The 22,202-nt window shown below is 53.8% G+C and overlaps 1 protein-coding gene and 1 non-coding gene across 7 annotated transcripts; both read left to right on the forward strand.

The window, feature by feature from the left end:
* The first annotated feature begins 1,038 nt into the window (after positions 1–1,038).
* LOC130890248 (5S ribosomal RNA) lies at positions 1,039–1,157 on the forward strand. The gene has a single exon (XR_009058695.1). It is a non-coding gene; the product is annotated as a 5S ribosomal RNA (ribosomal RNA).
* A 2,109-nt stretch (positions 1,158–3,266) lies between these two features.
* On the forward strand, positions 3,267–16,908 carry Sema6c (semaphorin 6C). 6 transcript variants are annotated; one of them, XM_057793652.1, is made up of 21 exons: positions 3,267–3,522; positions 5,414–5,463; positions 6,207–6,296; positions 7,118–7,286; positions 10,202–10,316; positions 10,607–10,670; positions 10,824–10,880; positions 11,087–11,188; positions 11,372–11,462; positions 11,633–11,752; positions 11,897–11,985; positions 12,203–12,420; positions 12,596–12,727; positions 12,991–13,143; positions 13,249–13,422; positions 13,624–13,770; positions 14,039–14,116; positions 14,196–14,251; positions 14,382–14,426; positions 14,627–14,722; positions 15,097–16,908. In XM_057793652.1, the coding sequence occupies exons 4-21, from the start codon at positions 7,172–7,174 to the stop codon at positions 16,095–16,097; spliced, it is 2,853 nt and encodes a 950-aa protein (XP_057649635.1). In that variant the 5' UTR covers positions 3,267–3,522; positions 5,414–5,463; positions 6,207–6,296; positions 7,118–7,171; the 3' UTR covers positions 16,098–16,908. The 6 variants fall into 6 exon arrangements, with proteins under 6 accessions (XP_057649635.1, XP_057649631.1, XP_057649633.1 ...); XM_057793648.1 differs by lacking the exon at positions 14,627–14,722 and having other exon boundaries at positions 15,097–16,906; XM_057793650.1 differs by lacking the exons at positions 6,207–6,296; positions 14,627–14,722 and having other exon boundaries at positions 15,097–16,906.
* Positions 16,909–22,202: the final 5,294 nt, after the last annotated feature.

Below are 22,202 nucleotides of genomic sequence, written 5' to 3' on the forward strand. Positions count from 1 at the left end.
CATCAAAGCTCCCTCCCCCTCCAGATAAAACACCAGCAAAGAGCAGGGACTAGAATCCAGTGGGAGAATGTTTACTTAGTATATTATCAACGGCTTCGGTTTCTTTCCCCAGCACTGAACAAAAAAGTAATTAAAATGTTTCCAATACTTCTTGCAAACATCAAGAAATGCGGAGGCTGGCCTTGAATTCCTCTGAGAACTATGAGCTCCAGATAGTCCGGCCATGACAGGTTTTTTGGCAGAGCTCTTTAAATTTTTTGAAATTTATTTAGATTTATATTTTATTTTATGTGTATGAGTGTTTTGTTTTGTTGATTCACTCATTTATTTTGTAACCCTTGCTCTCCTGGACCCCATGTAGACTAGACTGGTCTCAAACTCACAGAGGTCCTTCTGCCTCTGCCTCCTGAGTGCTGCCAACCACTTCGTCATCTCTCCATCCTGCTATTGCTTTTTAATCACCTAGTAAATGTAGATCTTGTTTTAACTCAGATAGATAGTGACAGATAACATTGAGTCTCTGATCCTGCCTCCGACTGATTTACACTGTGTGTGGGGACAGAACCCAGGTTTTGTGCATGCCCTACCAGCTTAGCCACACCTCCAGGTTTTGCTGCAGATGCCCTTTCCCACTGAACCATCTTTCCAGTTCATGGGAGTCCTATTTTTAAAGACTGGGATGATATGTCACAGTAAACTGTGCATGAATTGTTTAATACTTATTGTATTGAATTAAGGTTTGATCTGTACCCAGCACTCGGGAGGCAGAGGCAGGCGGATCTCTGTGAGTTCGAGACCAGCCTGGTCTACAAGAGCTAGTTCCAGGACAGGCTCCAAAACCACAGAGAAACCCTGTCTCGAAAAACCAAAAAAAAAAAAAAAAAAAAAAAAAAGGTTTGATCTGTATTAAAACTTGAAGGAATAATGTGTTTTGTTTGTTTGTATGGGTTTTCAATACAGGGTTTCTCTGTAGTTCTGCCTTTACTGGAACTCTCTCTGTAGACCAGGCTAGCCTTCAACTTACAAAGATTCACCTGCGTCTACGGCCATACCACCCTGAACGCGCCCGATCTCGTCTGACCTCGGAAGCTAAGCAGGGTCGGGCCTGGTTAGTACTTGGATGGGAGACCGTCTGAGAATACTGGGTGCTGTAAGCTTTGCGTGGGCAAGGAGGGGCCAGCTCAATTATTTGGGGGCTGGAGAAATGGCTCAGCGGTTAAGAGCACTGACTGCTCTTCCAGAGGACCCGGGTTCAATTCCCAGCACCCACATGGCAGCTCACAACTGTCTGAAAAATCCAGTTCCAGGGGATCTGACACCTTCACACCAATGCACATAAAATAAAGATAAATAAATCATAAAAAAATTAAAAAAAAACAAAAAACAAAGATTCACCTGCCTCTCCCTCTTGAATGCTGGGATTAAATGCATGTGCCCCCACTGCTTGGCATGCAGTTATGTTTAGATATATATATTCCAACCTATCTAATAAATACATATTTGAATATCCAAATCCTATTTTAGAAGCTAGGAAACATGTTTGCCTATCTTTCTCTTAAAACTTCTTTACAATCTTCAGAAGATTCCCTAATTCTCTTTCCTTTGTTTTTCAAGACAGAGTTTTTCTGCGTAGTCCTGGCTGTCCAGAAATCTCTATTTAGAACAGGCTCTGGCTTCAAACTCACAGAGATTCTCAAATGTCCTCTGCTTCCTGAGTGTTAGGATCAAGTCCTAACTACTGTTTTCTTCTTATTTAGCATCCCTATGCATGTGATGAGTGTCAGAAAGCTACAGTGTGTGTGGAGGTCAGACAGGACTTTTGAGACTTGGTTCTCTCCTCCCACCAGAGGTTCTGGGCATTGAGCTCAGGGCCTCAGGATCTTATCTATTAGGCCATTTTGCTGGCCTATGTTCTCCAATTTTACTGTCTGCTAAATTGCTTTGGACCCAGGCCCCTTCAGCAGTTACCATGTGTGGGTCTCACCCCTTTCTTGTTCTGTGTATCTCATTGCGACCCCTGACCTTAAATCTTTGAGTCTGTCTTGTGTTCATGTCTGTGTGTGATTCTTACTCACTGCAGGGCATAGTCTCGCTGGTGATATACTCATTCTATTCGGATTCCCATTCAGTTAAGGCTGCTGTAGAAATCGGCAACTCCGTGTTTTTTTCTCCAGTCCAGAGAACAAACGGTGGGTGGAAGTGCCCACTCAGACGACACTCTCTGAGAATGTCAATGTCTCCCAGACCACCTACATTCCTGGGAATTTTGGAAATATCTTTTGTCCTAGCCCCACGCAGGGAAAAATCTTAGCAGGCAAACCCAAGGTGGAAGCTAGGCAGCATTGTCTGAAGTAGCCTTGTACTTCCTCTTCACTGACATTCCTCGTATTGGAGGCTCTTTACTGGGGCGTGGGATAAGGAACAGTTTTGCCATTTGGGGGTTTGTCCAGAGGCCTTTTGAGGAGGCGGGACACACTAATCTTGCATCTATGGGGTTCGGGCAGATCCCTTTCAGGTCTCTGTATTTCTCTAGTGTTAGTCCGGCTTTGAGCGTTAGCCTTCCTACCTATCCTCTTTTGTCAACTGTCTCCTGACAGCCAGCCCCCTAGCTTCCTGGCGTGGTGGCTCAAGGCCGACCTGTTCTGACTGTAGAGGTCGGAAGGGAGATGAGGAGCGCACGATAAACCGGAGGACACTTTTTTCGTTTCTCAGGCCTCCACCCCCAAACTACATGCAGGCCTTCATATTGGGGTCGGGATGAACGTGAACCAGAGAAAGCATATGGGGGTGCAAAAGAGACACAGGCAGAAGCTTAGCAAGGAGAAACGCGGAGAGACTAAGGCGGGAGACTCCCTAGGGAGCAGGGTCGCCTAAGTCGCTGATGGAAGTGAGGGAGGATCGCGCAGGCTCTGACAGCCCAGCCCAGCTGAGGCCCCCTGGTTTCCTGTCTCTCTTCTCAGGTTGTCCTCCTGACTTTCTGGGACACTTCTGCCCAGGAACTCATCTCTGTCAGTCTGTCTCCGTCAGTGTCTCGTGCCGGCGTCTCAGCCACTGTCCGTGGGTCTTTCCATCTGGTCTCCAGCTCACCCTCTCGGCTTGGCTATGGGTGGACCGTGCTCTCAGCGCCCCTCCCCCTACATTACTATTGGTGGAGAGGTGGCGGGAAGGCGGTGTCTAGCCCTCCTATGAGCATTCTATTGGTCGTAGGGACCGAGAGGCGGGACGGAGGTGGGTCCGGCCAGGAGGCGGGCGGGGCGGCTGGGGCCGAGCCCAGAGCTCCGGGCGGTCGCATTGTTTTCCTCCGCGGATCTGCGGCGGGAGTAGGGGCTTCCACTCGGACCCAGGACTCTCGTAACCCGACAGCGCCCTGGAGCCTACACCCAAGCACCATCCAGACGGGACGCTCGTCGCATCTCGCCCGAACCCCAAACACGGATTGCGAACTCTGTGCGGCTCGGAGCTGGAGGCTGCTTGCTGCTCCCTGGATCTCGCTGACCCGGATCTCGGAGCAAGTACCCTGGGGTAGGGATGTAGCTGCAGGGAGGGGCAGGAGCACTGCAAGAGGGGGTCAAGCTTCTGAGTGTCACGGAGACCCGAGTGTGTTCAGCGCGCCTTGCGCCTGACAGAGAAAGGGTCAGCGGACTTAGGGTGCGTGGAGGAGGGGGGGACCGTGGCCGAGCCTAGATGCTCTGCTGGTTGCAGGGTGTAAGCTTCTTTTCCAACTGGTAGCAGTCCCGTCCCTCTAGACTGGGGGTCGCGAAAGGGAATATTTTCTTTTTCTGAGGTGCGCATGATGCGGAGGGTGGAAAACCCAGCATCTTGCCTCTCCCGCGGGAAACTGAGGCTCCGGGACCTGTGGAGAAGTAGACCTTCTTGACGCCCCTGCAGGAATAGGAAAGGGGACAAGTCGTTCTGGACTTTGGTTTAAGGGTTGCTTCTTCGTCCTTGTGCAGGCTGGAGTCTGAGCACTCCCAGGGGGAGGGGTCAGCTTGGGCAAAGAGTCCAGGAGTGGGGCCACGGAGAAGCATCAGTCCCCGCGCCCACCTCCACGCTTCACCTCACTCCTCCCGGGGCTTTGTTAGATTGGTCTCCCACGGAGGAGAGCGGGCCTGGCGACAGCATCTTAGCTCACCTACCCGCTCCGCGCGGGCCTACGGCCCGCCCTCGGCGGTTCCCAGCCTCTGGCCCTGTTTCCCTGGTCTAGGAGACCCGCCTCCGACCCCCAACCCCAAATCCATGCCCACTCGATCTGCGCCTGCAGGCCCCTCCAGCCCCTCCTCCCGCTAACGTGGCTCTGGGACCCGGTCCCGGTCCAGACGTTGCTACCCGCCCCTCCTCGGAGCCCCGGATCCAGTGAGGGGGAGACACGTCGAGCCCCTGGCCCTAGGCCCACCTCACGCGAAGCGCTCGCGAAGCTCCGGACACCTGGTTTACCCACATTGGGGGGTGGATAGGAGGGAGGGTAGGTACAAAGCCTGGAACTGAGAGGAAGGGTAGGGTGAAAGGGTTTTGAGGCTCAGCATACCCCAGAGCCTCCTGAGGAAGGTGGGCTGGGGCGGGCAACCATGCCTATGGTTTCCTGCTATTGTCCCTGGCCGGCCTCTCAATCCCTTCCCTAGCTCCTCTAGACACCGGCTATGACCTCGGCCACTCCCCAGAGGTGGCTGTCTGGCTAAGAGGAAAAAAGGGGGTATGTTTCATCTTTCAATCAAGGGGAGGACCCGAAAGGGGAAAGAGTGGCCAGGTCTCTCCTTGGGATTTCTCCAGGTCACAGCACGCCTGTCCCCAGGCCAGGGATTGGATGGGAGCCACCCAGATGTTGCTCCCCCAAACAGCTATGGGAAGCCCTCTTAAAGATGTATCATCCTTGAGTCTAGTGGGCCAAGGAAAAGGCCAACCAAGTGTTTTTAGAGGCTGGACTAACCCAGCTTAAAGTGAGCGAGTGTGGGGGTCCTTAGTGAGAGAGGTTAGGTGGGAGCTAGGCACGGTTTGCTCTCAGAGGAAGGAAGGGGATGAAGGTACTTGCTATCAGAGCATTTTGCCTGAAAATGAAGAGCATGCAAATTAGATGCAAATTAGCCTCTATTGTCCCTAGCTAGGGCGCTTTTGCAGGGAGGCTCTTGGATTCTGAAGGTTTTAACATGGGAGTGGCCATCAGCCCCACAACTCCCAGACAACCTTTTCCCAAGACTGGCCCTGCAGTTCTAGGAGTTTCTGCCTAAAGGCCAAATGCTACCCTCATATCTTCCGGTGCAAAGCCGTCCTCATTTTGTGACCAAACAAAATGGTCCCCCAATAGCATCTCCCCCACACTGGCTTCAACAGCTTTTTCACAAATTTGCACATTTACTTTTATAGGATGTGTAAGGGAGATGTGATTTTTTCCCCCCTTCTTTTGTCCCTTCTTCTCTAGATCAAAGGGCTCCTATCCCCCTTCATCCCCCACAGGACCCACCACCCCAGGTAAGGAGAAGAGAGCAGGGGATAGAAGCAAACTCCACGGGGGGCCAGGACGAGGGTCTGGATGTTCTCCCCACTTGCCAGAGACCAAAGTTGTTTCCAGGGTGAAGATAGCAGTTGCCCAGGGCAACTTGAGGGGGGGCAGGTAGGAGAGCATAGAAGACAAGCTGTGTCCCTTTCTCTTCTCTAGGGAGTACCAGCAACCGGAAACATGGGTTGGGGGAGGGAGGAGGACCTGGTCTTTCAGTGGAGGGGTCCGTAGCTAGCTAACTGCTCTGCCTCTGGAGAAAGGGGGGGCCGTACCTTGTCCCTTCCTCCAGCTCTCTTGGGACCCCACCTGACGTCAGCTTCCCCACCAGTGACGCTTGATTGGGCTTGGGTGGACACTTGGGTCCTGACTTTGAGTGGCATTGTTGGGGAGATGGAAGAAGGCTTGCCCTGTGAGCCCAAAGTTTCTCCTTTAGAAGACTGGAATGGACCACTAAGGCTTGTTGTCGGTCCCAAAAGAAAGGACTCCCCGCTCCCTGACTTGACTACTGGAGCCTCTTCAGCCCATCGCTTCAATGTGATGGGAAGGCAGGAGGCTTGTGTGCACCACCTGCAGTGGGCCCAGGCAGGGTCAGCTGGCTGGGGTGGGCTGGTGGTGGGAAGGAGACCCGTCTCACCGCTCCCTTCGCCATAGTCATCTTTTCTTGGACTTTGGGCTACAATTGCCTGTCATTGAATTATTTATATTTCAATTTCAGAGGCAGCCTGATGAGGGAAGAAGGGGAAAGCGGGGCACGTTCAGCCATTTCTCCTCACCCGTCCTTTCTGTCCTTCGCTCTGCAGAGGGGGTGGGTCTGCTCTTCTCCCCTCACTGAGAAAGAACGTGCATTGGTTCTTAGGAGCCCAGGAGGCAACAGGGGGCTCCAGGCTGGGAGGGGGCACAGTGGTCGAGGAGACAGCTGCAGCCAGAGCTAAATTTAGCCTCTGATCTGGCTTTCATGCAGATTCATTTTTGGCTAAGACAGCCCCTCCACGAACACCCCACTCCCTCCCTCCCCAGCTTCTTCCTCAGCAGTGGGAATGGCCCCTTAAGTATGAGCTTAGGCCAGGTCAGTGACCCCCGGGCTGTTTGTCCCTCTCCTTCTGTTCTTTCTCAGTCCTAGACAGGCCCATGGCTGCTGCACAGCCGCTTCTGCCTGGGCTCAGTGCCTGCATTACTCCCAGGGTGCTGTGGGGGTCTGTGAGGGGAGGGGAGAGCAGACTTGGTGCCCTCTTCCTCCTCCTCCTCCTCGTGCCAAGGAGTCACTATTTAGAATTTTAAGGCGTCAGGGTCTAATTATAGCCGAGAAGGGGTTAGCACAAGGGGGGCCGGGAGCTGTCACCTACCGAATGTCCCAGACCCAGGCAGGAGAGAGGAAGAAAGACTGGGAGGGGCAGCAGATCTGTTTTGTCCTTACCTGGGGTCACACCGGCAGGCTTCACTCCAGCCAGTTTGGGCCAGTTGGAGAGGGAAAGGCCTTGAGTGACAGGGACAGCTGGGAGTGAGGCAGAGATGGTTCTTTGCCCCACCCCACAGGGTCTTCTGGGGATAGACCTGGGGAGGAGTCTGCCTGCAACAAGGCTAGAGAGAACTTAGTCCCTTCCCCCACTTTTCTGTCTCCCCTTCCAGAGCCAGCGTATGGGTGAGGGGGTACCCCCTGGGGCTTGAGCTGCCCCGCACAGGATGCCCCGTGCCCCCCACCCCATGCCCTTGCTGCTGCTGTTGTGGCTGTCACTCCCCCATGCCCAGGCTGCCTTTCCCCAGGACCCCATCCCTCTGGTGACCTCTGACCTGCAAGGTGAGTACTTCACCCACCTGACACTCCGGAGGGGTGGGTAGAAGATGAAACCCCCCGTGTGGGAGGCAAGGTGTAGGAAGGGAAGAGAATGGCCAAGCAAAGGAGAGTGAGCTGGTCTCATCCCTGGGTTTTGCTTCCTCACTCAGAGGTGGTGTTGCTGTGTGGCTAAAAAAAACCATGACCCTAGCTGAGTGAGGTGCAGGCTTACAGTCCCAGCGCTTGGGAGTTTGAGGGAGGAAGATTGTAACAAGTTTGAGGACAGCCTGAACTAGGTAGTGAGTTCCAGGTCAGCCAGGATTACGCGGCAAGACTGCCTCCATCAGGCAAAGGAGCCCATGAGGAATGGAAGGTCTGAGCCAGACCAAACCGAATCCCTACTCAGGTGCTCACTAGCTGTGTGACCTAGGTTCTTTCTCTAACCCTTCTTTGCCTCGGTTTCCACATCCGTAAAAGGAAGATAATCATAGTGTGCTACCTCACAAAGTTATTTAGAGATTGACTGAGGTAACAGATTCAGCACTAACGAGGTGCAGCCCTGAGACACCGTCTGGCCCGAATTAAACACTTTATATTTATGTGTTATTCTTAGCTACAGCGTGAAGTCCTGGGCCAGGTCAGTGGTTCCCGGCTTTTACTTCCCTCACTACCCACCAGTGAGCCAGGTCTCACCATGACAGAAACTGTAAACCCAGTGTTTTAGAATCTTCTCCTGTTTGGGGTCTGTGTTCTACATGTTGGATTTAGAGTAATTTTAGTTGAGTTATTGGAATGATTGTTGGGAGATAGAGAAGAATAATAGCAAACATGACTGGCTGGTGGTGGCGCACGCCTTTAATCCCAGCACTCAGGAGGCAGAGGCAGGCGGATCTCTGTGAGTTGGAGGCCAGCCTGGTCTACAGGTTCCAGGACAGGCTCTAAAGCTACCGAGAAACCCTGTCTTGGGGGGGAGGGGGAGGATAATAGCAAACTTGAGTTGGGCAGTGGTGGTGCACACCTTTAATTCTAGTATTCGCAAGGCAGAGGCAGGGCATCTCTGTGAGTTCAAGGCTAGTTTGGTCTACAGAGTGAGTTTCAGGACAGCCAGGGCCACACAAAGGAACCCTGTCTCAAAAAAAAAAAAAAAGTAAACAAACAAAAATAGCGAACTGCATCAGATGGGTTCTCAGCACTCTGTTAACGTCAAATCATCTTTGAGCCTGGTTTCCCCCTAAACACCCATACCTGTGGCTTCCATGACCAGACCAGGTGGACAGTGGGGTTGGTCAGAAGAGGGAGGGACTTTGAAGGGTGACGTGGGGACAAATCTGGTGGGAGGACTCAAAGAACCAATGCTTTAGTTATTCGCATGTGCAGGTACTGTTGTGTGACAAAACTCTTCCTGGGGAGACAAACGCTTGTCTAACTCACCCCAGATACGGAGCCCACGACAGACCAAAGTACGGACATTCCCAAAGTCAATGAGTTTTATTGGGGTCACTTATAAGAATATGGGTGAAGGGCTACAGGAGCAGAAATGACTCAGACAGCTGCATCACCAAAGCCCACCCCAGCATGGGTGACAGCTCAGAAAAGCTGGGCACCTGGAGCACACTGCACAGCCTGCAGGCAGCTCAGCAGGTCGGAGAGCGTCCTCTCGGGGTCCTCAGTTGGTCTCTTCCAGGCAGTCTGGCTGCTGTCTGCTTCCTGCAGGCAGCTGGTGTGGTCGCAAAGGTTTTTGTTTGTTTGTTTGTTTTCCTTCTTCTCTGAATCTTCTTTGCGGCTCAGCTTCGCTTCCTCAGAGGGGGCTTCTCAGCTTTTATTGTTTATTCTGGCAGGGAGGGTCTTAGTGAATCTGGTCAGTTTCAGGGAGTTCTTGAATCTTTTTTTTTTTTTTTTTTTTTTTTTAGTTATGTATTTCCCTGGGTAAGGGGCTCCCCTGAAGGATGGAATATTTTAATCTTTGGAGGTCAGAAGAGGTAGGTCTCCTGGAGTTGGAGCTGAAGGTGCTTGTGAGCCAGTTGGTGTGCTTGCTGGGAATTGAACTCTGGACCCTAGAAGAGCATTGTATGCTCTTGACCATTAAACCATCTCCAGCCCCTTGAAAGGAACTTTCTAATACAGAGGTGGTCTGGCGTCAGTCAGACTTCATATATGCCCTGCTGCCTACCTGGTCGTCATGTAAATCCCTCCATGTACTAAGCCTTGAATTGGGCCAGTGTGAAGTTAATATATTAATATAGCTTAATATATTAAGCAAGGTGGATCAAATAACTCACAGTGTCTGGTGAAAATTAAATGCTCAGTAAGAGTTGATTTTGTATTTGTTTATTTAACTTTTTGTTTGTTTGTTTGTTTTTCCCCCGAGAGAGAGTTTCTCTGTGTGGTTTTGGAGCCTGTCCTGGAACTTGCTCTGCAGACCAGGCTGGCCTCGAACTCACGTAGATCTGCCTGCCCAGTGCTGGGATTAAAGGTGTGCGCCACCACCACCGGCCTTTAACATTTACTTATTTGAGGGGAGTGCACGTGCTCTGGTGTATGAGTGGAGACTGAGGGTCGACTTGGGGAACTGGTTCTCTGATTGCACTATTTGAACTCAGGTAGCCAGCCAGGCTTGGTTACAGGTATCTTTACCCTCAGAGCCATTTCATTGTTCCCCCTCCCCATTTTATTTCATTTCATTTCTTTATTTGGGGCCAGCATCTTGCCTTGTATACTGGCCTGGTACTTGCTATGTAACCATGGCTGGCCTTAAACTCTCAGCGGTCCTCCTGCCTCAGGCTCTCCATTGCTGGTCTGCACCACTATACGTAGCTTCTGGCATTGTTTTTAGAAGTCGATTTGGGGACTCTCTTCTCTCCTGCTCTGCTCACAGCTGGGTCTCCCTGGCAGGAAAGGGAAGTAGGAAAGTGTGTGTTATCTCAGCTGTCATCCTCTAGGCTCTTCTCCGTTATCCTGGTTCCGGGGCCTGGAGGAGGATGCTGTGGCTGCAGAACTTGGGCTGGACTTTCAGCGATTCCTGACCTTGAACCGGACCTTGCTTGTGGCTGCCCGGTAAAATGGCCGCGGCACAGTTGTGGGGCAGACATGCATGCTCCTGGGCAGACATGGGACCTGCATGGCCACTGCAGCATCTTGCAGGGGACACATGCAGGTGCACAAGCCATGGGACATGGACATGCTTGGACCCAGAGAACAAGGCGTGGAGGAAGGGGGAGGCTAGGGAGCAGGAACTTTGTGTGGCTTGGCCCTGAGCAGGTGAACATGGGTAAGCAGGGGACTGAGGCGCTCAGGCAGGCAGGGTGCCTCGGCTCAGCTCTGACCCCTCCTTACCTACCCTTCAGGGATCACGTTTTCTCCTTCGATCTTCAAGCCCAAGAAGAAGGGGAGGGGCTGGTGCCCAACAAGGTGAGGGGCTGTATGCGAGGAGGTGCAGGCAGGGAGACGAAGCTGGGAAAGGTGTATTGGGGTCTCGTGGGTGAGAAAAGCGTTTAAGAAGGAGTCGTGATGTGAGGAGGGGTCCTGGCTGCCCCATGACTTCCCCTCATTTTCTCTCTTTAGTTTCTGACATGGAGGAGCCAGGATGTGGAGAACTGTGCTGTTCGGGGAAAGCTCACGGTGAGGAGTGGAGCGGGTCGGAGGGAGGGAAGGCAAGGAGGTTCAGAGACCAGAGAACTTGGTGGAGGCTAAAGGGCCAGCAAACAGCCTGAGACTCTAGCCGCAATGCCATGACCAGCTCAAGACTGACGGCTACTGCCTCACTTCCTGTGGCCCCTAACTTCAATTCCAGGCTTGTCACTAACCTTGAATTTTGGGTTTTCTAGGATGAATGCTACAACTACATCCGTGTTCTTGTTCCCTGGGACTCGCAGAGGCTCCTTGCCTGTGGAACAAACTCATTCAGCCCCATGTGCCGCAGCTATGGGGTACAAAGGAGGAGGGCTGGGAGGAGAGTCAGTTTGCTGGGAAGAGATGGGCATGGGGGGGGGACTGGCATGCTTGGAATGCGAGAGTGTGGAAGGGGCTGGGGAAGAGGCACGGAGGAGTGGGCTGTGGGGCCACACGTCTAAGACCCCAAGGTTCTAGGAACCTGCCTCCTCTGCCCCCAGATAACTTCACTGCAACAGGAAGGTGAGGAGCTGAGTGGACAAGCTCGATGCCCCTTTGATGCCACCCAGTCAAATGTGGCCATCTTTGCAGGTGTGCACCTGGGCGTGTGGCTGGAAGGCGTTCCTCTCCCAGCTTGGTCTTTCCCTCATGTCCTTGAGTGGAGGGCAGTAGGGGCCTGGGGAAGGGCCTGAGTCGCTGTGTGGGCACCAGTAAGAGACAAGCTGCAGGCCCTGAGCTTCCCCTGACCCCCACCCCTCCAGAGGGCAGTTTGTACTCAGCCACAGCAGCGGATTTCCAGGCCAGTGATGCTGTAGTTTACAGAAGCCTTGGATCGCAGCCCCCACTCCGTTCTGCCAAGTATGACTCCAAGTGGTTGCGAGGTCAGTCTTCCTGGGGGTCGGACTGCCGGGGCGAGGGGGGTACCAGGCCTGTGCGGGGCAGTAGCAGTGTGTTTGTGGATGGGTAGGAAGACAGTGCGGCATGAGTTTCTGAGCAGGTATGGATACCCTTTCCTGTCACCTTAGAGCCACACTTTGTCTATGCTTTGGAGCACAGAGACCACGTCTACTTCTTCTTCCGAGAGGTCGCTGTAGAGGATTCCCGGCTGGGGAGGGTAAGCAATTGGACACCAGGGGTCTGGGTCCTAAGAATGGTTCTTGGCTCTAATCTCCATAACAGATTCCTTAGATCTGACCCCTCCCCATAGCTCTCTCATCTACGACATCTGGCCATTCTCTCCCGAACTGACCTGCTGTACCATTCCCTGCTTTGCCTCCTGGAGCCTTCACCTCACAGCAGCTGCCGTGTGGCTTTCCTCAATCTTTCCTCAGGTGCAGTTTTCTCGGGTAGCCAGGGTGTGTAAACGCGACATGGGCGGCTCACCTAGGGCCTTGGACCGCCACTGGACTTCCTTCCTTAAGCTGAGGCTCAACTGCTCTGTCCCTGGGGACTCTACCTTCTACTTTGACGTCTTACAGGCCTTAACGGGGCCTGTGAACCTGCATGGCCGCTCTGCTCTCTTTGGGGTCTTCACTACTCAGACTAACAGGTGGGTATTAGGCTGTGTGATCTAGTTCTCCACCCCACCAATCTGCTGTTCCCTGTGACTGCCCTGCCCACCGTCTCTGCCTCTCAGCATGGCGCACAAAGGGCAAGCCCCATAGCTTACCTGCAGGAGCAGTCCCGCCCCTGTTAACACCTTGAATCTTTTCTGGCTCCCTCAGCATTCCTGGGTCTGCAGTCTGCGCCTTCTACCTGGATGACATTGAGCGTGGGTTTGAGGGCAAGTTCAAGGAGCAGAGGAGTCTGGATGGGGCCTGGACTCCTGTTTCTGAAGACAGAGTCCCCTCACCCAGGTACACGGGATAGAGGTGACTCTGATGGGGCAGAAGCAGTGCTCGTTCTTAATATTCGGCTGTGAGGAGGACTCAGGTCACTGTGGCCAGGGCAGAGCTAGCACTGGGTTGGACTAAGGAGCTGCAGCTGGGAAGGGAGCAGGTGCCGCAGGGTGTGTTTGCAGGGGAGTGACGGTTACCAACCACGTTTGAGAGTAGGGGGCACATAGCTTCATTAACCCCGTTCTCTGCCCTAAGGCTGCCCCTTCCCATGTGCCCACCAGGCCAGGGTCCTGTGCAGGTGTGGGTGGAGCTGCCTCGTTCTCCTCCTCTCAAGACCTACCTGATGCTGTCCTGCTCTTCATCAAGGCTCACCCACTTCTGGATCCCGCTGTGCCGCCTGCCACCCACCAGCCTCTCCTCACTCTCACCAACAGGTAGCCAGAGATAAACCCCGTTGGCGTGGGGGTGGGGCTTGTAAAGGAGTAAGAGTGGCCAGCTTTCCCGGCAGCGCTGTCCTCACCTGAAGCCTGTCGCTGCAGGGCTCTGCTGACCCAGGTAGCTGTGGATGGCGTGGCTGGGCCGCACAGAAACACTACAGTCTTGTTTCTTGGCTCCAATGATGGGACAGTGCTGAAGGTGCTACCTCCAGGGGGACAGTCTCTGCGACCTGAGCCCATCATACTGGAGGAGATTGATGCCTACAGCCCTGCCCGGTGGGTTCTTTGTGGGGCAGAAGTGGGATGGGGGAATAGGTTGGGCACTCCAGTGCTGGTTTGGCAGAATCAGAGGCCTTGAGGTAGGGAAAGGGTTGGTGAGAGAGCTCTACTGTGCTGGGGAGGGTGCTTCCATAGGGTGAGCCCAGGTCTTCTGGGCACTTCTCCTGTCTCTTCTCACCCAAACCCCATTCCTATTAGGTGCAATGGGAAGCGCTCAGCCCAAGCTTCACGGCGGATCATAGGGCTGGAGCTGGACACCGAGGGTCACAGGCTCTTTGTGGCCTTTCCTGGATGCATTGTCTACCTCCCTCTCAGCCGCTGTGCCCGGCATGGGGCATGTCAGAGGTGAGGAGCCTAAGGGAAGATGCTGCCTGGCTATGCTTCCTGGGCGGGTAGGAGCACAGAAAAATCCCCAAGTCTTGAGGGTGGCAAGGAAATGGGGATAGTGAAGTTGGGGTACTCTGAGGAGTCTGAGGGTGGGTAGCAGCTGGGGTCTGGAGCAGACTGGGGTGGGTGGATGGGTGGAGTGTGGGGGCTGGGAGTGTCCTGTAAGGCAATGGAATGGACTGTGTAAGCGGAGGGTGCCAGCCTCACTCAGCTCAGTTTCTCTTAGGAGCTGTCTGGCTTCTCAGGACCCATACTGTGGGTGGCATCGACTGAGAGGCTGTGTGAGCATCAGGGGACCTGGTGGGTAAGTGAGGAGCCCCTGGGACTCGTGAGGAGAATGGCAAAGCATAGAGCCACAGTGAGCCACCTCCCTTTCCTTTTAGGACTGATGTGGATGTGACTGGGAACCAGGAATCCACGGAGCATGGTGACTGCCAAGGTAACCACGAGGGCCGGCTGCAGCCACAGCTGCGTATTCTGACGTCCACCAGCATCTTGGGCTTGGGCATCTGTCTTTCTCGGCATCTGTTCCAGTTGCTTCTACCACCTTCCCTCATTCTGTCTCATAGATGGAGCTACTGGGAGTCAGTCTGGCCCTGGGGATTCTGCTTACGGTGAGTCTTTCGGCCTCAGTTTCCTTTTTCCTTGCTTAGCCCACACAACCAAATCTGTCTGGGCTATAGGCAGGCCAGCGTTCCGAACAGCCAGAAAAGACACTGGAATTCTGGACTTGTGTTCCAAAGGGGAGGGGCTTGGTGGTGTCAGGGGCGGAGAGCGGAAGTCTCACTGGCACTGACCTGGTCTCTGTTACCAGTGCATCTGGGTCCTGGCCCTTCCCTTGAGACCCCCAGTTCCCCCAGTGATGCCCACCCAGGGCCCCAGTCTTCCACTCTTCGAGCTCACACGCAGGGTAAGGGGGTTGCCTGGGAGGGACCGAGTGCAGTGTGGACCTGTTGAGGCTGAGAATTCTAAGCCGGGTGCTGATTGGTGTTTGATAACCACTAACACCTGTTTGGAACCGCCCTTCACCACAGCTGGACATCCCAGCCAGTGTCCTGCACAGGCAGGGTGGCAGATGTGCCTGGCATGGCTGCAGGGGCTAAAACTGGGCAGGGACTACCCCAGACCCGTGCTCTAGCCTGTGTGTTTAGGGATCCCGAGAAAACGACTCCTGAAACTGAGTGGAGCGAAGCTGAGCAGCAGCATGAGAACTTGTGGTTGGCCCCACCTGTGTCCCTTCCCTGCGCCTAAAGCTGAGCCGCCTCCCTCCTTCTTGGCCGGCAGGCGTGCGCAGGGACCTTCCCCCAGCTTCAGCCTCCCGCTCCATCCCCATCCCACTCCTTCTGGCCTGCATGGCGGCGGCCTTCGCCCTGGGCGCCTCAGTCTCCGGCTTCTTGGTGTCCTGTGCTTGTCGCCGAGCGCGTCGCCGTCGGAGCAAGGATATCGAGAGCCCGGGGCTGCCGCGCCCTCTCTCCCTCCGCAGTCTGGCCCGGCTGCACGGTGGCGGTCCTGAGCCCCCGCCTCCGCCCAAGGATGGAGATGCTGCGCAAACGCCCCAGCTCTACACCACCTTCCTTCCTCCGCCCGACGGCGGACCCCCACCGGACCTCGCTTGCCTGCCCACCCCCGAGTCCACGCCCGAGCTGCCGGTGAAGCACCTCCGTGCCTCCGGGGGGCCCTGGGAATGGAACCAGAACGGGAACAACGCGTCGGAGGGCCCCGGCCGCCCGGCGGGCTGCAGTGCAGCGGGCGGGTCCGCGCCGCGGGTGCTGGTGCGGCCGCCCCCGCCGGGCTGCCCGGGGCAGGCGGTGGAGGTGACCACGCTGGAGGAACTGCTGCGCTACCTGCACGGCCCGCAGCTGCCCAGGAAGGGAGCCGAACCGCTCGCCCCGGCCGCCTTCAGCTCGCGGCCGCCCGCCCCGGCCCCCAGCCCGCTGCCGCGGGACTGCGTGCCGCCGCTCAGGCTCGACGTGCCCCCCGAGGGCAAGCGCGCGGCTCCCGGCGGGCGGCCCGCCCTCTCGGCCCCGGCGCCGCGCCTGGGCGTCGGCCGCAGGTTGCCCTTCCCCACGCACCGCGCGCCCCCGGCGCTGCTCACGCGGGTGCCCTCGGGGGGCCCGGCTAGGTACTCCGGGGGGCCCGGGAGGCACCTCCTGTACCTGGGCCGGCCCGACGGCTACCGCGGCCGCTCCCTGAAGAGGGCGGACGTGAAGTCCCCGCTGACCCCCAAGCCGCCCCTCGCCGCCTCGACGCCGCCCGCGCCGCACGGCGGCCATTTTAACTTCTGACAGAAGCTGCTAGCGCCGGTGCGGGCGCCGGAGGCCCAGGCCCGCGATGGCCGCCGGCCTTCCCGGACTCCGAGAGTCTCCCGGGGCCCGCTCTCGCCTCGGTTTATTTATTGACTGTCGTTCCCCCGTCCCGGCGAGGCCAGTGAGAGGCGCGGAGCTCGCCGCGACCCGGCCGCCTCCCACTCCCCGCTCCCTCCCTTCCAGCCATGCTGCCTTAACTCGCCGCCCCGGGCTCCCGCGGACGGGGCCCCGGGCGGGCCGGCGGGGCTGGAGCCGCGCCTGTGTACAGGGTCCTCGGGCCTCCCGGGGCCGGGACGTGCCGCCTCCTACTGTGTAGGAGCCCCCGCTTCCCAATACAGCCATGACCGCCCCCCTCCCCCCAGCCGCTGCCTGACTTTTCTCGCGGAGCGGGAGGGACAGGAGGGCGGGCCGCCCGCCCGGCCCTCTGGGTGCCTATGCCCCTGAATGTCTGCCTCCGCTTCACCTCGGCCCCCAGGTCTCTCCGGAGTAATTGGCTTGGCGGCTGTCCCACCGGGGTTAATCAGGAAAGGTTTCCTGAAGGAGGCAAGAGAAGACATGGTGTGTGGGGATGAGGCAGGGCCCAGGAGAGCCGGGTACCGTTGGGGGTGCGGCGGAAGGCGCTCAGCAGGTTTCTGAATAGAGGGCAGGCACCTTTTCACGGCCTACACTATGGGGTGGGAGAGGGAACTTTTGGAGAAATAAAACGAAGCTGCTGCGTGATTTGGATTTCACATCAGCACATCTTGTCCTAAAGAGAACTTGGGCTAGGTGTTTGGGGCACTTGGGCCTGCAAAACAAAACAAAACAAAAACTGGCCAAAGATGAGCCCTGTTAGAAGAAGGGGTTTGACCCCATCTGTTTCTCTGTGGGCAGCCTCAGCTGCAGGCTAGCCCAGGGTGTGCCCGTCTCGAGGCTCCATTGCACTGGCTGCAGATACCCGCACAGTATCCTGAGTACCAAAGGGAAGGATGGCCCGGAACGCTTGTCCCACCCACCACCCTGGCGCAAAGAGCAGTAAGGCCTCTCGCGGGTGCTGGCTGAGCTGGAGGATTTGCAGATCTGGAACTTGGCAGGCGCGTGGCGGCACTGTCCACCCTGCTGCGGCTCCCGGCCACTTCCCGTTGGCGCCTCCTAGAGGTCCGCCGGAGCCCTGCGCTGAATCAGCCGCCAGGTCTCTGGTTGCTTTCTGCTTCTTGAGAACTATTTGGCCAATAGTTCTGGGTGTTTGTTTACCTCTTCACCTTCACCCTTGAGATCCTAACTCTGCCTTAAGCCTGCTTCCTCATCTGGAATAAGAGAGTCAAGAGGCTCAAGTACTATAATGTGTAAATGCTTTGTGAAAGAGAACTCTTGAAATGGTGCTTCCTCCCGTCTCACTAGCTAGGCTGTGTATACCAGATTTTATGGTCTGTTTTCACTAGACACCACATTCCCTTTGTATTATAAATTCGACTTAGAGGCATTTTCTTCCCCCTTAAGGTTTTTGACGCGCAGAATGTCTCTTAACACGGCTCAGCTAAGCATATGCAGACTGACCAAGGGTCCTCCAGAGTTCAGCATCTCTTAGCTTGGCGGGTTTTTTATTTCTCTTTGGGAACCTTACTTAGGATACACCGGGCTGTTGCTAGTACCCTAAACAGTGCTGGGGCGCGTGGAAGAAGAGGATATGTTTTTCAGTCACCTGGTTGCATTAATCTCTTTAAAACGTTAGAGCTCGCGTATAGGACATCTGTAAATGGTGCATGAAGATCATGAATTCTAGGCTCTCTCCAAAGATGAAGAGAGGGAGAGCAAGGTGGTTCAGTGGTTAAGTGCTTGCTTGGCAAGTCTGGCTGCCCGAAGCCTACGGTGGGAAGAGAGCCAAGTCTCAAAAGTTACCTTCAGCCGGGCGGTGGTGGCGCACGCCTTTAATCCCAGCACTCGGGAGGCAGAGGCAGGCGGATCTCTGTGAGTTCGAGACCAGCCTGGTCTACAAGAGCTAGTTCCAGGACAGGCTCCAAAACCACAGAGAAACCCTGTCTCGAAAAACCAAAAAAAAAAAAAAAAAAAAGTTACCTTCAGACCTCCACATGTGCGCCATTGGCTTCCACCCCATCTCTCTCCTGAAAAGAGAGAGAGAGGCTTGGGATGTAGCTCTGTTGGTAGCACGGCGAACATGTACTGGTACAGAACCCTCAGTTACCATCCAAGCACTGCACATAGCACAGAGTGCTGGAGTGTGCCTGCAGTTCCTGCACCCGGGAAGCTGAGGCACGTTTGCTGTGAAATGGTCGGCAGCTTGCTGTGATGGAACATGGTATCAGAAAGGAAAGAAGCAAGGAAAAGACAGGAAGAAGGGAGAAAGGGCTGCAATGTCGGCTCAAATAGGTTTGAGACTTGCCTCAGCTGAGAAGTCCAAAACCAACCCCAAAGGGAAAAAATAGGTATGTGAAGAACTAAAATGGACCACTCGGCACTGGAGAGGCACAGGAGCTCTGTGAGTTAGGCTAGCCTGGTTTACACAGGCAAGTTCCAGGCTAGCCAGGGCACCACAGTGAGACCTCGTCACCAAAAATAAATAAATAAAAGCTAAAATGGGCCGGGCAGTGGTGGCGCACGCCTTTAATCCCAGCACTTGGGAGGCAGAGGCAGGTGGATCTCTGTGAGTTCGAGGCCAGCCTGGTCTACAAGAGCTAGTTCCAGAACAGGAACCAAAAAGCTACGGAGAAACCCTGTCTCGAAAATCCAAAAAAAAAAAAAAAAGCTAAAATGGAAGTACAGTCATTCCCCAGTGTCTATACGGGATTGAGTGATTCTAGGACACTTATCACATCTTAAAAAGATCAGGATATGCAAGTCCCTCAAATAAAATGCACATGACCCATGCCCAGCCTCTGGTGTACTTTAAATAATCTCTAGGTTATTTAACAATGCCTAAGTTAAATGACATCACTTTTGCGTGTTTCTTCTGAGACTGGGTTGCACTCCAGTATGTAGTAGATGCTGCCCTTGAACTGATCCCCTGCCTTAGCCTAGCAAGTGCTGGGATTGCAGTTGCAAGCCTCCGTGTGAATAATTGTTGTGCCATATTGTTTAGGAAACAATGACAAAAAATCTGGACATTTTCAGTACACATACAATTTTTCTCCAAATATTTTTTATTTGTGGTTGGTTGAATGCTTAGGTGTGGAATGTGTGTGTGTGTGTGTGTGTGTGTGTGTATGCGTGCCTGCAACTACACATAAAATAGAAAATCAAACCCAGGGCCTTGCACATGGAGACAAATGCTGTTGGGGTTTTACTCTTTTGGGGGCCACCACCCAGCTCCCAAATAAATACACACACAGAGGCTTATTGTTACTTAAAAATACCTGGCCTTAGCTTGACTTATTTCTAGCCAGCTTTCCATCTACCATTTGCCTCTGGGTTTTTTCTTCTTACTTCTGTATATCTTACTTCCCCTCTTCCTCTGTCACTGGACGTGTAGCGTCCTCCTCTCCTTGTTCTCTCACTCCTCTATTCACTCAGATTTTTCCCATTTGTTCTCTCCACCTGCCAGCCCTGCCTATCCTCTCTCCTGCCTTGCTGTGCCAATCATATTATTAGACCAATCAGGTGTTTTAGACAGGCAAAGTAACACAGGCTACACAGAGTTAAACAAATACAACATAAGAGAATACAACACATCTTTGCATCATTAAGCAAATGTTCCACAGCATAAATGAATGCAACACATCTTAAAGTAATATTCCACAACAGACAAATGCTCCATCACAGAGCCACAGCCCAGCTTTAATCTTGGGATTCTCTGCAGGCAGCAGCAATGTACAGGTCCATCCTGGGTGTATCATTTAGCAGTATTTTTAAGAGAATGCTTACTTCTTTCGCTAGGAACTATGCAAAGGAACTATGTTGCAGTGAGAGGAAGTCCTTGGGCCCTTCTATGAAACCTTTGCAGTTTAATCTCTACAAACCAGCCGGGCGGTGGTGGCGCACGCCTTTAATCCCAGCACTCGGGAGGCAGAGGCAGGCAGATCTCTGTGAGTTCGAGACCAGCCTGGTCTACAAGAGCTAGTTCAAGGACAGGCTCCAAAACCACATAGAAACCCTGTCTCAAAAAACCAAAAAAAAAAAAAAATCTCTACAAACCCTCCCTCCCACACATACGTTTCTCTGTGCAGCCATGGGGGTCTGGATCTCACTCTGTAGGTCACGGAGTTCCACCTGCCTCTGCCTCTGGAGTGCTGGGATTAAAGGTGCGCATCACCACCACCTGGCTAAATGTTATTTCCTTTGAGGTTTTGTCTGCATGTAATGTATGTCTGTGTGTCTAGGGAAAGCAGAAGTGGATTTGAATTTCTTGGAGCTGGAGTTACAGTGAGCCACTGTGTGGGCGCTGGCAGTTGAACCCAGGCCCTCTGGAAGAGTGTCAGTGCTCCTAACTGCTGAGCCACCTCTCCAGCCCTCCATTTCTTTTTTTCAGGAATGGAAAGAACATATGATAACAGGGGTTTGTAAAGCATGTAAATACATAGGCTTAAAGTGAGCAGGTTAGCTAGGTGTGTGGTGGTCTGATGTTACCTCATGGCTCTTGGAGTCTGAGTCAGGAACATTGGGAATCAGGGCAAGTCTGGACAGCACAGTCTCTCTCACCTCCTTCCCAAAGCCCCACAATTAAGTGTTCTGTAGGACATGGTGATTTGCCCAAAATAACATAGACCACCACCAAAAATGCAATTCATTATTACTCATGAAAACTTCCTACTGGCAGATTATAATAGTGGTAATAAATTAAGGGAAAATTTGCAGATGTTAGTGCGAAAAAGAAAGTACAGACAGACATGTCCTCCTTTAAGTTCAACTCTGGAATCTGCTTGGTGGATTTTTGTTTTCGTTCTTTTCAGAGTCTCGTGAATCCCAGGCTGGCATTGAATCCCTACCCCTCCTGTCTCCCCTTCCTAGGTGCTGCTATGATGGGAGTGTCTCTACTGCTGGGAAGTAGGCTTTACCAGTCACAGAATCTGCCTGATTTCTTATTAGGAAGAGCAGAATATGACAGCAGCCTCATCCTTGGGGATCTCTGAGCTAATTTCTCAGAGGCATCCTAGGAGATTATGGGGAAACCAGGCCCCAGCAGGCTGAGGCCATCAGGTGTCTAAGGCTTTGGGGACCTGAGACTCAAAAGGTTCCACAATCAAGAGAGCTTCAAAAGCTGTTCAGCGTCTTGGGTTCTTTGGGGGCAAAGTCACAAGGGCCTGAACTATCTCTTACTCCTTTGTTGCTTCTTCATACTACCACCCCAAGCTTTGGAACACACAGGCGTGAGTCAGCAGGTGACCCTTTAGAACTGTGCGTCCCTAAGTTCAAGGTTATACAGGCTGAGCATAGCTCAGGTGGCAGAGTGCTTGCCTACTGCCTGAAGCTCTCCATTTGATTCTGAGCACTGTTAATGGATGCAGTGGTTGTAATCCCTGCACTAGGGGGGATGTGGGTAGAGTCGGGATCAGAAGTTCAAGATAATGCTGGGCATTGAGTTTGAGGCTAGTCTGGGAAACATGAAACCCTGTCTCAAAACTGAAAAGAAAACAAAGGAAGGAACGGAGGGAGGGAACAGGGGGAGGGAGGGGGAAAGGAGGGAGGGAAGGGGAGGGAGGGAGAGAGGAAGGGAGGGAGGGAGGGTTTATATACACAAAGCCAGGTTTGCTGGCACAGGCACGCACTCCAGCTCCTCGGGAGGTGGTAGCAGCAGGGTTGCATGGACTAGGGAACAAGCCAGGACTACACAGTGAGACCCTGTCAGAGAGGGAGACTGGTAATGGAAGCCGGAGGTAGAGCTTACCTTCGGAGGAGCAGTGACTGGGGACAAGGAATTAACTGAGGCCAGGGTGACCTCAAAAGAGCGAGCCTGAGAAGCTAATACACCGATAAGTTATTTGAGTCTTTTTTGTTGTTTGTTTCTTACTTTAAAATTTTTTATTTAATTTTATGTTTATTGATGTTTTGTGCGTGTGTATGTCTGTGCACCCTGCATGTGTGCCTAGTGCCCATGGAGGCCAGAAAACAGCATCAAATCCTTTGGAAATGGAGTTACAGATGGTTGTTAGC

This window comes from Chionomys nivalis, chromosome 18, assembly GCF_950005125.1.
Source record: "Chionomys nivalis chromosome 18, mChiNiv1.1, whole genome shotgun sequence".
Classification (NCBI taxonomy): Eukaryota; Metazoa; Chordata; class Mammalia; order Rodentia; family Cricetidae; genus Chionomys; species Chionomys nivalis.